Raw genomic sequence first — 15,504 nt, forward strand, 5'->3', positions numbered from 1 at the left:
CAATTTATTTCTGTAATATTGAATCAAAAATGTATATTTACACTAGTGCTCACAATGATCATTACATTCAATCTCAAGAATTTATGGAATTTAAGTTTTGATAACATTATCTTATTACAGATAAAATAGGAATAAAACAAAACTTTGAAAATTCTCAGTAACCTGGTGAAATTAACAACTTTGGAAACAGTAAACCAGTCAGGAAACAGACAAAAACTCACATAATAGTCCTTGGATGATATTCCATTACAGAATTATTCAAAAAGAATCTCTTGAAATACATACTTGCAGTTCCCTAAACAAAAGACACAAACAATGCTCTAAAGATCAATTACACATATGCACAATAGTTAAGGATTTGTAAGTGAAGATAATAGGTAGACTTTGAAAAAACACATTTTACCTTTTATACAACCAATACATAGTGTTATTTAAAGCATCTGTGGTAAATTGCACCCAATCACTTTCTTTAAAACATTGTTCTCATATTTAATTTTCACATGAAAAACAGACTTTAAACAAGTATTGTTTCACAATGAGGCAAATGAAACAGGCTGAAGAGACAGTTGACGTGTCATCAATTAATAAATCACAAAAGGACTCTCACTTTCTGTGTAAACATGAGATATGTGTTCTTACCACCACAGATTTAGGCATGATGGGTTTAAATGCAGAGCAGAATTCCAACAATCTTTTTTCATAGTATTTACGTAGTACCTCCTCTTCCTGAGGTTCCAGCAATGCCCCTGGAGAAAGCTGTTCAGGAAAACCAAAGCAAAGCAAAGCAAAGCAATCATTATCAAGGCAAACAACTGGTAAATAGCAACTCAATTATATTTCTCTCTTTAACAAAAATAGGAAAAGGCTTTAAATAGGTTTAGCTTCATCTTTCCGAGGGAAAGGGGGTGAAGAAAATGGAGAGAGAGAGATGGTGAACTCTAACAAAAATCGAAAGCTGCCTTTCATAATTCTTTTAAAATTGATTGCACTAATTTTTCAAAGAGGAATTTTCTTTTGATTCTGACCAAGAGAAATAAGTCAGCCAAAAATAACATATCCTATTCAACACCATTTGAGGAAATGGAACAACAATAAGAACTGTCTTCATTCAAAGGGAAGATCCTCTAAATAATGGGCAATCTGCAGCCATATCAATCTCAACCATAGTCCAAAGCAAACATAAATAGAAAAACAATTCAATGGTGATAGCTTCAACTCCAAGTAATTCTGACTGCCTGCTTAGGAAGGACCATTGCAATTGGTCCTTCCTAACAATTGCAAGTTCTTTAGTTGCACAATTTTCTAAAATTCAATATATGCATACATTTTAAATTTGAGAAGAATCAATCAATCTTCATTTATCAAGCCTATAATGTAAGTTGTTATCTGAGGATATTAGATGTTAACTTTTCATTATAGTTGATACATCATATTTTTTAAATAATTCATTCCTAAAAATATTTTGAATTTCATGGGCTGCATTTGTGTACCTTTGTCTTGATTTAAAACATGCTTGAAGAAAGCAAGTCAAAATCAGAACCATTAAAATTTCCAAACCCCTCATTATTATATAGAATTTAGGAATCTGAAGGTGTAATTTCTAAATAGGATCCAAGGCTGACAAAAGTCAACAGATGGAGCACATGGTTCTAACAAACTATGGTCCGAGTTTTGCAGTCATCAGCTTCAAAGATGGCACATGTCACAGACCTCAAACAAAATTGCCCACAAGGATTTAATGCTTTTTGTGGCATGGATTTCACCTTTTTCCCCCCAAAATTAACTTCTTATGCCATTTCTCCTCATCTCAGTCCCAAATGGCCAATCCCATTTCCTTGAGATTAGATTATTGTGGTTCTGTTCACCGAGCTGGGAATTTGTGTTGCAGACGTTTAGTCCCCTGTCGAGGTGACATCCTCAGTGCTTGGGAGCCTCCTGTGAAGCGCTTCTGTAATCTTTCCTCCGGCATTTATAGTGATTTGTATCTGCCGCTTCCGGTTGTTAGTCCCAGCTGTCTGCTGTAGTGGCCGGTATATTGGGTCCAGATTGATGTGCTTATTGATTGAATCTGTGGATGAGTGCCATGCTTCTAGGAATTCCCTGGCTGTTCTCTGTTTGGCTTGTCCTATAATAGTAGTGTTGTCCCAGTCGAACTCATGTTGCTTGTCATCTGAGTGTGTGGCTACTAAGGATAGCTGGTCATGCCGTTTCATGGCTAGTTGGTGTTCATGGATGTGGATCGTTAGCGGTCTTCCTGTTTATCCTATGTAGTGTTTTGTGCAGTCCTTGCATGGGATTTTGTACACTACATTGGTTTTGCTCATGCTGGGTATCGGGTCCTTCGTTCTGGTGAGTTGTTGTCTGAGAGTGGCTGTTGGTTTGTGTGCTGTTATGAGTCCTAGTGGTCATAGTAGTCTGGCTGTCAGTTCAGAAATGCTCTTGATGTATGGTATTGTGGCTAGTCCTTTGGGTTGTGGCATGTCCTCATTCCGTTGTCTTTCCCTTAGGCATCTGTTGATGTAATTGCGGGGGTATCTGTTTTTGGTAAATACATCGTATAGGTGTTCTTCCTCTTCTTTTTGCAGTTCTGGTGTACTGCAGTGTGTTGTGGCCCTTTTGAACAGTGTCTTGATGCAACTTCTTTTGTGTGTGATGGGGTGGTTGCTTTTATGGATCTCACCTATACAGGGGACAAAACGTCTGCAACACAAATTCCCAGCTCGGCAAACAGAACCACAACAACGAGCACCCGAGATACAAATCTTCTCCCAAATTTAGATTAGATTACTTACAGTGTGGAAACAGGCCCTTTGGCCCAACAAGTCCACACTGACCCTCCGAACAGCAACCCACCCAGACCCATTCCACTACATTTACTCCTTCACCTAACACTACGGGCAACTTAGCATGGCCAATTCACCTAACCTGCACATCTTTGGACTGTGGGAGAAACCAGAGCACCCGGAGAAAACCCACGCAGACACGGGGAGAATGTGCAAACTGCACACAGACAGTTTCCTGAGGTGAGAATTGAACCCGGGTCCCTCGCGCTGTGAGGCAGCAGTGCTACCCACTGTGCCACCGTGCCACCCAGACTATGGCACCTTAAACGATGACATCTGATTCTGGACTCACTGGTCATTGGGAACATCTTTCCTGCATTTACCCTGCCTAGCCCTGTTAAAAATGCAGACGTTACTATTAGATCTGCCTCATATACCTAAATTCCAGTGAATATCGTCCTAACCAATCCAGTTTCTCTTTATACGTAAATCCTGCCATTCCAGGAATCAACCTGGTAAAACTTTGCTGTACTCCTCCATAGCCAGAATATTCCTCCTGAGAGAAGACGACCAAAATTGCATATAATACTCCTGGTGTGGTTTCATTGAGGCCCTGTACAACTGCAGCAAAATATCCCTGGACAGTTTAGTTAGGGAGAGAGGAGCTGAAGCAGGGAAATGGTGTCAGTAAATTGATGGGATTATAAACCCTCAAGTGTGCATAATAGCACTTCTGGGTAGAGAGAGAGAGAAAAAAATAAATAGAAGCCGATAAATCCCCTAGACCGCAATAATCTGCATCCCAGAGTAGTTAAGGAAGTAGCCTTAGAAACCAACCTTGCATTGGTGGTCAAGATTCTTTAGGCACTGGAATAGTCCTATCGATTGGAGTATATCTAATGTAACCCCACTATTTTAAAATAAAAAAAAGGTAGAGAGAAGACAGAACTATAGACCGACTTCAACAGGAGAGAAAATGCTGGTTTATCATAAAAGATTTAATAGTAGAGCACTTGGAAAACAGTGACAGGATCAGACAGAGTCAATATGGACTCACAAAAGAGAAATTGCGCTTGACAAACCCACTGGAATTTCTTTTGAAAATGTAACTAGTGGTTTGATAAGGTGGAGGACCTGGGTTACTTGGACTGTCGGAAGTCTTTCAATAGAATTCCCACATAAGAGATTAACATGTGAAATTAAAACACGTAGGATTAGGGATAGTGCATGTTCACAGAACCATATAAGTCCTCCATTGTGGAAGCAGGCCATTTGACCCATCGAGTCCACACAAACCCCCTGACAAACAACTCACCTAACCTCACAGCCCCCCCACCCTATCCCTGTAACCTGCATTCCTCATGGCTAACCCACCTAGCCTCCACATCTCTCAACACTACGGATAATTTTTGGACTCTGGGGGAAACCAGAGCACCCAGAGGAAACCCATGCAGACACAGGGAGAAGGCACAAACTCCACACAGACAACTGTTTGGTAGACAGGTCAAAAACAATAGGATTAAATGTGCATTTTTCCAAGTGCCAGGCAGTGACTGATGGGATATCGCAGGTCAGCTATCACAACATAGATTAATGATTTAGATTAGGAAACTATACGTATTATCTCCAAATCTGCAGACAACAGATTATGATTCATTTGTATATAATGCCAGTTAGGCCACAGTATGTGCAGGTTTGGTCACCAGTCTTCAAAGGATGTGACTGCAACAGAGAAGGTGCAGAAGAGATTAGCCTGAAGTGATTCAGCTATGAAGACAGACTAGAGACGATGAGGCTGTTTCCTTTAGAATAGAGGAAGCCGAGAGAGGACCTGTTGAGATGCACAAAATTTGACAGACATGAATAGGATTGATAGGGAGAAACTCTTTCCCCTTAGTGAAGGGGTCAATAATCGAGGGCACAGTTTGAAAATAAAAAGCAGGAGAATTAGATGAGATTTGAGAAAAAAAAATTCACCAGCAGATAGTAGGCATCAGGACTCACTCCCTAAAAAGGGATAACAGGTGCAGAAACTGTCAAGAATTTATTTAGTTGAGCACTTGAAATGCCATAGTATACAAGGCTACTGGCCAGGTGATGGAAAAATGGGATTAGAACCGATGTTTGATAACCAGCAGATGTAACGACTGAAGGACCCCTTTCCATGATGCAAAAACTCTGACTCCTGGTTTCTGAACAATTTCATCTAAAAATGGATAATGAGTTCAAGAAGTTTAGTATCATCTCATAAACGCCACCAGTTTGTCATCTGAATTTTCTTTAGTGAAAATAGCAGTGCTGTGGAAAACATTGTGCCAATCCTGTGTACGCACAGATTTCCATCCTGTTTGCATTATGGAATAATTTTGTTATACTATCAAAGGAAATGTTTTTTATATTTGGGTTCTATTATGAGCCTAAAAAACCCAATGAAATCTTCTACTAGTTGCACTTTAACTGGTTGGTCAAGACTGTTTTTTTGCTTGGACTTGCTATTCTAACTGTTTTATCAGCTCTTTACCCACTTAACTTATTTATTATCCCTTTTTAGGCTCCTTATGCCTCCTCACAACTTACTTTCCTGTCTACCTTAGTGTCATCAGCAAGTATACTAATCATACCTTTGGTCCCTTCATCCAAGTTAGCTACTCAAAATTGTAAAACGTTGATGCTCCATTCATCTCTGTGCCACAGCATTTGTTACACCTTGGCGAAAGTGTGTACTGCAGATGCTGGAGATTAGAATCAAGAGTGTGGTGCTAGAAAAGCACAGCAGGTCAGGCAGCATCCAAATTGACATGTCAGGCAAATGCCCTGCATTTGTTACATCTTGGCAACTGAATAATAACTCAATTGTGCCTACAGGTCATTTTCTGCTATAATGCGCATTCTGTCAACGTGAATTCGCTGTAACACAACTGACGAAGAGGGGACATTGTTTCGAAAGAGCAAACTTTTAAACATGTGTTGGCTATAGTGTATTCATATCACCAATATTTTAAGTGTTATTTCTACAGTGCAATTTTTGTATAGCATGGGGTCGCACAAGAACTCAACCATCACGTTCTGGAAAAACTGCGTATGCTCTATTCACTAGACAATCTTCTAGCCCTGAAAATGTATTGCTGGAAAAGCGCAGCAGGTCAGGCAGCATCCAAGGAACAGGAGAATCGACGTTTCGGGCATTAGCCCTTCTTCAGGAATGAAGAAGGGCTGATGCCCGAAACGTCGATTCTCCTGTTCCTTGGATGCTGCCTGATCTGCTGCGCTTTTCCAGCAACACATTTTCAGCTCTGATCTCCAGCATCTGCAGTCCTCACTTTCTCCTCGAATCTTCTAGCCCTCCCTATATCATACCATAAACTTTTATGTTCTGCAATAACCTCTCACGTATCAAATGCCTCTGAAAACTTAAGTCAATTTTGCCCTTTATCTCAGCACAAGTATTTTCCTCAAATATCTTCAGTAAATCGATTAGACTTAATTTCCTTTCCACAAAATCATGTTGAATTTGCCCAATTACCTTGAATTTTAAAAAAGTGTCCAGCTATAACATTTTTAATAATAACCTCTAGTATTTCTGGTGATTGTAGAACATAGGTCTGTCTTCTTTGAGATTAAAGGATATTTTGACTTTTCCCTGCCTAAATCTCTAATAACATCACGAGGTTGATTGAAGCTTAAAGCAGTTTCTAACATTAATTCTGTCAGAACAATTACATTTACAACAATTTTGCACAAAATGAAATAAAATATACATGGGATTTTATACGGTATTACCTACATAACTTCAGTCTTACACATTTCAGCAACACACCCAAGTGAAACAGCATTAAATGAATTACATGCTCCCATTGTGATTAATGTAAATACTGCAATTAGCTTCTGTAGAAATTCTCTCATCAAAAAAAAACCCTTTAAACATTATATCCTGCAAGGTGCAGTAATTACTTTGCTGAATTACCATATTCATAAATTAACATTTTTTAAAAATTAAGTTAAAGTTAAAGGAGATATGCTAACTCCTTCTATTCACCATAAGCTGAACATTTCTCAAGCTTCCCCTCTGAAGCACTGCTGATACTGTGCAAAAAGGCATTAAAACAAAACTCTTGATATCATAGGCCTGTATTCACCTTTTAATTGACTGACATTAAATCAACTTAAAACACAAGAACTAGTTGTTCAGGTCAGACAGCATAGTCAATGGTAATTACAACTTAGTACACCTCACTCCAAAATGTGCAATGTTTTCAAGGATTTTTCCTGCTAACCAAAAGCATTATAAAATGGAAACTCATCATGATGTCCAAGATTTGTATCTGTTAGGACTTCAACATTGCACGTGAAGGAGTGGAGAAGTACCAACAGCGAATTTTTGATGCCAGAGTTCAATTGCATATTGGCAAACACCACAGTTTTTGTCAATTTCACAACTGTAATAACGATCAACACTGACAGTTTTACCATTTTTGCAATAGAGTTTCATGGCTACCAAGTTTTTTTTATTTATCATTGTTGGAACGTGGCATTGCTCACTGGGTCAGCATTTATTGTCCATTCCTTTGAGAAGGTGGTGGTGAAAATAGCCTTCTTGAACTGCTGCAGTCCATGTGGCTGTAGGTAGATCCACAATGCTGGGAGGGAGGGAATTCCAGGAATATGACCCTGTGATAGTGAAGGAATGGCAACATATTTCCAAGTCAGGATAGCAAGTGGTTTGCAGGAGGACTTGCAGGCAGTGGTGTCTACATGTATCTGCTGCCCTTATCCTTCCAGGTGAAAGTGGTCATTCTTTGAAAGATGGGGTCTCCGGTTTTTTGGCAAATTCCTGCATTGCCTCCAACCATTTCCTGATATCATGGTAACTCAATTCTACTAACAATTATTTCTGGAAATATCTCAAAAAATATATTTTACCTTTGCACATGGCAGAATCTTCATCTGAAATTTCTTATTGGCTTCAGTTCTCATATTTTCTAATATTTCTTCACTCTGAAAAATCCAACATCTCTTCTGTGTACTGTTGTTAAACATCTTTGAACATCATTTGGTATTCACTCCTGTTGTCAAATACAAAACAGAACAATATCATAAGTTGTTCAAAAACAATGGTTTTCACACAGTTTAGAACATGTCACTTCCATCTCTGACAGACAATTTAACAATGCAAAAACAATGAGAACATATTAGAATGAGTACAGATGAGACTGACAAGGATATTGCTATCCTGCCACATCTAATCGTGGTTATTGGTGGTGGACAAAACGAAGGAGGTACCAACTCTACAAATATCTCCATCTTGAATAAGGGAGCAGCTAAAGACAAGGCTCAAGCATATGAAACAATCAGCCAGAGATACCAGGTAGATTACCCATCTTAGCTCCTCTGGAAGACCTACCAACACAGATGTCAGTCTTCAGTAAACTCAATTGACTCTTCAAGATCAAGAAATGGCTGGAGGTACTAGATACTGCAAAGGTCATGGGCCCTGACAACATGCCAGTAAGAGTACTGAAGATTATGTTTCAAAACCTGGCAATCTCCTAGCCAAGCAGTTCCAATATATATAGAACACCTGGCATTTCCTTGGCAATTTGGAAAACTGTCCATCAACTAGGATAAATTCAACCCAGTTAGTCAATTACCACCCCATCAGTCTAATCTCAAACATGAGCAAAAATGATAGCAGAAGTCATCAACAGTGCTATCAAGCAGTACCTGCTGAACAATAACCTGTTCAATGACACCCAATTTAGGTTCTCCCAAGGCCACTAAGTTCATGCCTCATTACAGGCTTGACTCAAACATTAGAAAAGAGTTGAATGCAAGAGAGGAATTGAGACTGATATGAAGACCACATTTGACAGAGTGCGGCATTAAATAGCCTGAGCAAAGAAAAAATAAATCAATGAATCATGAGGAAATACTTGATTGGTTGAAGTAATACCACGCACAAATGAAGACAGTTGGACATTGCTGGAGGTCAGTCATCTCCGCTTGAGGATATCCACTGTAGGATTTCCTCAAGCTAATGTCCTATGTCCTACTATCTCCAGCTGCTTTACCAGTGACATTCCCTCCATCACAAAGTCAGAAGTGGGGATGTTCACTGATGATCATGCCACATTCAGCAACTTTTGCAACTCCTCAGACACTGAAGCAGTCCATGTCGAGACCCAGCAAGACCTGGACCAAATCTAGGCTTCAGCTGAAAAATGGGAAGTAACATTTGTGCCACACAAATGCCAAGCAATGACCATCTACACCAAGAGAGTCTAATAAAAGCCTCTTAACATCCAATGGCATTACCTCACTGAATCTCCACTATCATGGAAGTTATCATTGACCATAAACTAGACTTGTCTAGCCGTATACAAACAGCAGGTCAGAGGCTACAAATCGAGCAACAAGTGACTCAACTCTTGACTTCCATCCACAAATTTCTCCATCTAAAAGCACGAAACGGCGTGTGATGGAATACTCCCCACTTGCCTGAATGACAGTAGCTCCAACAATACTCAAGAAGTTTGAAACAATCCATGAAAAGTAGATAAGGTGGCTGGAAGAACAAGCAAGCAAGGCAGCACCAGGAAGTGAAGAAGTCAACATTTTGGGTATAACTCTTCTTCAGGAACAGAGGTGGAGATAGAGGAAGCTGATGATAAAAGGTGGTGGGGGGGGGGAGGGGGGGGGGGAGGAGGAGCTGTGAAAGAGGGTTTTGGGTAGGGAGAAGGGTGGAATGGTAAGGTCCTGATAGGTGAACACAGGTGGTGGATAATACCTGGTGGTTGATGGGAGGAATGAATCCGGTTGCCAGAAGAAAGGGTAAGGCAATATCTACTTTACTTTTTCACTACCCGAAAAGGGTTAGAGTTAGGTTTGCATTTTAACACTATTCTAGTTTGACTGCCAATTCTATACTTCGATCTTTTTATAGCTGGGAAACATACTTCGTAGAAACCTTTTTTCAAATTTACAGTGATTTCAAAAATAATAAATGTTTATGGCACTGGACTAGCATTCCAGAAAATGAGAGCTCAGAATATACTGTGACAGTAGATATTACATTAATCTTAAAGTAATTTGTGGTCCATGCCACTCATAGAAATGTTATAAAGTTTTAGTAATACCTTTCATCCAATTTGGCCTTTTATGTGGTTCTTGACACACACTTGAGATCATAGAAAAGAGTGTGGGGCTAGAAAAGCACAACAGGTCAGGCAGCATCCAAGGAGCAGGAGAATTGACATTTCGGGCAAAAGCCCTTCATCAGGAATGGGCTTTTGCCTGTAACATCGACTCTCCTGCTCCTCAGATGCTGCCTGACCTGCTGTGCTTTCCAGCATCACACTATCTACTCTAATCTCCAGCATTTGCAGTCCTCACTTTCACCTAAGTTCATAGTCAGCCATTCACCCCATTAGGTTTGCATCACCCAGATCATGGCTGAACTGATAATCCTCCACTCCACTTTCCTGCTTTGTTCCCATAACGCTGCATTCCCTTACTGATTAAGGATCTGCTTCAGCCTTGAATATACTCAATGACCCAGCTTTGATAGCCCTCTCAATAAAAAAAAACATAGATTTACTTCCTTCCTATGGATTCTTAGTGCCACCAGAACAGCAAGTTGGAGTTATTCACATCTATCAGGAAGAAGGAAACAACATTACTTTTTAAGACGATGGAAAACTATTAAATTAGAAGTTTGGTGGGATTTGACTGTCCTTACACTTGAAACAATGTTAACAAGCAAAAGCAGTGAGCAATTAGACAGACATTTTGCATTCTCTCATATTTCATGAGGACGGATTAGGTAAATTGGACCTGCACTTTCTGGAGTTTAAAAAGAGATTTATTATGATTGAAATGCAAAATCCTGAGAGGATGTTTCCACCCTACTGGTGAATCTAGAATTAATTAGCATAATTGTAGGCGTTGACCAAGACAAATTTCTTCATTCAAAAGAAATTATGTAAACTTTTGGAATTCTCTACCTCAGAGGCTTTTGATTTCAAATCACTGAATATATTCATGGTCGCAATTGATTGAGTTTTCAGCTGAGTCACATAAGGCTACGATAAAAAGTGAAGTTGTAGACCAGACACCATCTTGTTAAATAGTGAAGTAAACATGTGAGGGTACATGACAACATACTTTTCTATTTCTTATAATTTTTAAAAAAGACTGCTAGCTTTGGTCAAGTATTTTTGCTGCATGCTCAACTAAGCAGATTAAAATCAGTAATCATCAAATCTTGACAACACCAGGGTAGATAAGATGCTGGATTAGTGGTGCTGGAAGAGCACAGCAGTTCAGGCAGCATCCAAGTAGCTTCGAAATTGACATTTCGGGCAAAAGCACTTCATAAGATGCCCAATTGGTTCTACATATCCATGTGTCATATTTTCAGTCAAATAGGTGAAAAAGCAGGTTGCAGGAGGGATACAAACACTTTAAAAAGAGATATTGATAGGTTAAATCAGTTGATAGGTTAAAAAGTTGGCAACTGAGGGAAGTAATGTGGGAAAATGTGGAAGTTCATTTCAGAAGGGAGAACAAAAGAATACAGTAATTTAAATGGGGGAAGAAATATAACACAAAAGGGACTCAAGGGTCTTACTGCATCTGTACAAGGCACTGATGATATCATATCAGTATTGGTTCCCTTATTTAAGGAAAGTTATCATTTCATTGGACACAGTTCAGACAATGTTCATCAGGATGATCCCTGGTATGGACGGATTGTGCCATGAGTCTGGTATGGACGGATTTTGACATGAGCCAAGGGAGTCTACTCACTGGAACTTAGAAGAATGCAAGGTAATCTCATGGAAACATACAGGATTGTTAAAGGGGCGTTACAGTAAATGCTGAGAGGATGTTTCTCTCATGGGAAAAGTCTAGGACCAGAAGTCATAGCCTCAGAGTTAAGAAGTTCCAATTTAAAACTAAGAAGAAGAGGATTTTTTTTCTCTAAGGAGCTTGATTCTGTTTAGAATTCCTTGCTACAGAGAGCAGTAAGGCCAGAATACTTGTGTATATTGAAGGTTGAAATATATAGATTCTTGATTAGTAGAAGAATCAAAGTTTATGGAGAAAGAACAGGAAAGTGGACTTGAAGAGTGTAGAATCATAACCCTATTGAATGGCAGAGCAGGCTTGAAGAATGGAGCAGCTTACTCTTGTTTTTATTTCTTATGGTTTTATGGTGTCAAGATCATTCCAATCTCAGCTGTTTCAATACAGTATTGAGACAGTACTGCACAACTGAGGTACAATCTTGGATGAGATAACTAATCTCATTTGCTCTCAGATGAACATAAAGAATGGATCCCATGGCACTAATCCCAAATAGAAGGGTAAAGATTTATTCCCTAAAATTACTTTTTTTAAAAAACTTGACCAACAATTTTCCACATTATAAGAATAGCCACTTCCGAGCACTATGTTGACTCCCATTTTATAGAACATTTTGAAAGTTCAAGGTTTTGTGCGTGGGAAATCATTTCTCACAAACTTGATTGAGTTTTTTGAAGAAGTAACAAAGAGGATTGATGAGGGCAGAGCAGTAGATGTGATCTATATGGACTTCATTAAGGCGTTCGACAAGGTTCCCCATGGGAGACTGGTCAGCAATGTTAGATCTCACAGAATACAGGGAGAACTAGTCATGTGGATACAAAACTGGCTCAAAGGGTGGTGGTGGAGGGTTGTTTTTCAGACTGGAGGCCTGTGACCAGTGGAGAGCCACAAGGAACGGTGCTGGGTCTCTACTTTTTGTCATTTACGTAAATGATTTGGATGCGAGCATAAGAGGTGCAGTTAGTAAGTTTGCAGACAACACCAAAATTGGAGGTGAAGTGGACAGCGAAGAAGGTTGCCTCAGATTACAATAGAATCTTGATCAGAAGGGCCAATGGGCCGAGAAGTGGCAGATGGAGTTTAATTCAGATAAATGCGAAGTGCTGCATTTTGGGAAAGCAAATCTGAGCAATACTTATACACTTAACGGTAAGGTCCTAGGGAGTGTTGCTGAACAAAGAGATCTTGGAGTGCATTTTCATAGCTCCTTGAAAGTGGAGTTGCAGGTAGATAGGATAGTGAAGGCGGCGTTTGGTATGCTTTCTTTTATTGTTCAGAGTATTGAGTACAGGAGTTGGGAGGTCATGTTGCGGCTGTACAGGACATTGGTTTGGCCACTGTTGGAATATTGAGTGCAATTCTGGTCTCCTTCCTATCGGAAAGATGTTGTGAAAACTTGAAAGGGTTCAGAAAAGATTTACAAGGATTTTGCCAGGGCTGGAGGATTTGAGCTATAGGGAGAGGGTGAGTAGGCTGGGGCTGTTTTCCCTGGAGCGTCAGAGGCTGAGGGGTGACCTTATAGAGGTTTACAAAATTATGAGGGGCATGGATAGGATAAATAGACAAAGTCTTTTCCCTGGGGTCAGGGAGTCCAGAACTAGAGGGGATAGGTTTAGAGTGAGAGGGGAAAGATATAAAAGAGACCTAAGGGGCAACTTTTTCACGCAGAGGGTGGTACGTGTAGGGAATCAGCTGCCAGAGGATGTGGTGGAGGCTTGTACAATTGCAACATTTAAGAGGCATTTGGATGGTATATGAATAGGAAGAGTTTGGAGGGATATGGGCCGGGTGCTGACAGGTGGGACTAGATTGGGTTGGGATATCTGGTCAGCATGGACGGGTTGGACCGAAGGGTCTGTTTCCATGCTGTACATCTCTATGACTCATTAATTAAAAAGAACTTCCAGGTGACCTACTTGTGCCCAGTTTCAGACCAATTTAAAAAGTGTGCAGCATTACCTGAGTAACAACCATTATTTGCAAATATCAATAACAAATTGCATTTATATAGCACCTTTTTATGTAAAAAAAAACCCAAAGCAATTCACAGGAGCATTACAAAATTTGGCACCAAGCTAGATAATCCAGTGTCCTGGCATATGACCACAGACTTGACCAAACACATTAATTATACAGGCATCTTTTTAAAGATGCCATAAGAAGTGACCAATCATTCAATCGCAAACTTTATATGGAGTTGCAATCTGACAGGCATTTAAAACAAAAGAGTTACAACATATCATTTCTGTCTTCTTTATCAGGCCCATCACTAAATAGCCTCAAGAACACAATGTGAGAACTTGCGTTTGTCATTATGCAACTTTAACTTACAGCCAAATAAGAACTTTTGAAAAGTAAACTGTGGATGCTGGACATCTTAATCAAAAACAGAAATTCCTAGCAAAACTCAGCAGGTCTGTCAGCATCTTTGGAAAGAAAACAAAGATAATATTGCAAGTCCTGTGACTCTTCACTAGAAGCCAGTTTTTGACATAGCGTCACCAGATTCAAAACATTAACCTTTCTTTCTTTTCACAGCTGCTGTCAGATGTGCTAAGTTTTACCAGTAATTTCTGATTTGTTTAAGCACCTCTGAAGTGTTGTGTAATATTGGGGAAAACACCAACGAATTTTCACACAGCAAGCTCCCACAAATAGCAATGTGAAAGACGACCAACTAATTTTAGTGACATTGGGATCCAAGGATAACTACACCGTAAATATTAATCAATGCACCAATATCCAGTCTCTTGTCCTAATATAAGAATGCGAGACAGAATCTTTTGCATCCATCTGAAAAAGCAGATTTAGGCTCAACTGAATATCATCCAAAAGACAACTTTTCCAACTACCCCTCAGTATTAAAATGCAATAGCAGCCTACATTCACGCGCATAATACATGTCGTAAGACTTGAATTCTCAATCTTTAAATTCAGGACAAGGAAACATTAACAATGCACACTTGCAGGGACAGCACACCAAACATGAAAAAAGCACAAAGAGTTTAAATCGATCTGCAGAACAGTCCAGATGCCACCTGTAGCTCAAGCCGAATCCCACGTCCTCTTTTACGACAACAGAAGTCGAGGGCTTCATTGGGACTTACGGAGCTGCTCACACATTCAAACTTCATGGTACAGGGATCAGCATTTAGCTGCTCCATTTCCAAACCACTACTTTGCCCCCACTGCACACTGAACCACAATCACTCGCAATGAGAGGCACTCACTTGCACCAATACTAGCAGCCACTAACGTTCACACGCTCCTGGCTCGAGATTCCTTTCCTGTTTCCGCTGTTCAATAGACTCCGCCTCCTAGTGACGTTCGGCGGAGCGTTCCTCCAATGGGAAACGATGTTGGTCGAAGGCCATGATCTCGCGTGAGGAGAGTCAGCCTGCGATTCCTAACGGTTTGGAACGTTGGAGGCTAACTGTCAGGTGCTCGAGATCGGGAAGGAACGGCGGAGGTAAACTCAGAGGGACGTGCAATGTCTTACTCTCCAGTTACCGAGCTATCTGACTATGAGAAACAGAAGGCAAAGGTTAGAAGGGAAAGAATAATAAGGAACCTGAGGGGCAACATTTTTACACTGAGTGTGGTACGCATATGGAATGAGCTGTCAAGGGTTGAGACGTATATTAACAACATTTAAAAGGCATTTGGACAAATACATGGATAGGAAAGGTTTGGAAGGATATGGGTCAAGTGCAGGGAAATGGGGTTAGTGTTGATGACATTTTGGTCACCATCGGCCAGTTTGGGCCAAACGGCCTGTCTGTGTAGTAGGACTGTACGACTCTATAAACTAACCTCTCTTCACCAGTTAGCAGCCTTTGATGAGGTTGACCAC

General features: G+C 40.1%; 1 protein-coding gene across 2 annotated transcripts in view; it reads right to left on the reverse strand.

Moving 5' to 3' along the window:
- The window catches only part of ccnh (cyclin H), a 47,614-nt gene extending 32,633 nt beyond the window's left edge, over nucleotides 1–14,981 (reverse strand). The window contains exons 1-4 of one of the 2 annotated variants that reach the window (XM_072582823.1): nucleotides 14,882–14,981; nucleotides 7,704–7,846; nucleotides 640–756; nucleotides 222–295 (exon numbers count right to left, since the gene is read on the reverse strand). In XM_072582823.1, the coding sequence (XP_072438924.1) occupies nucleotides 222–295; nucleotides 640–756; nucleotides 7,704–7,820 (308 nt within the window). In that variant the 5' untranslated portion in view covers nucleotides 7,821–7,846; nucleotides 14,882–14,981. Of the gene's footprint in view, nucleotides 1–221; nucleotides 296–639; nucleotides 757–7,703; nucleotides 7,847–14,689; nucleotides 14,850–14,881 lie in introns of those variants that run through there. The other variant, XM_072582832.1, reaches the window with a different exon arrangement.
- Between the last annotated feature and the right edge of the window lie 523 nt (nucleotides 14,982–15,504).

This window comes from Chiloscyllium punctatum, chromosome 2, assembly GCF_047496795.1.
Source record: "Chiloscyllium punctatum isolate Juve2018m chromosome 2, sChiPun1.3, whole genome shotgun sequence".
Taxonomy (NCBI): Eukaryota; Metazoa; Chordata; class Chondrichthyes; order Orectolobiformes; family Hemiscylliidae; genus Chiloscyllium; species Chiloscyllium punctatum.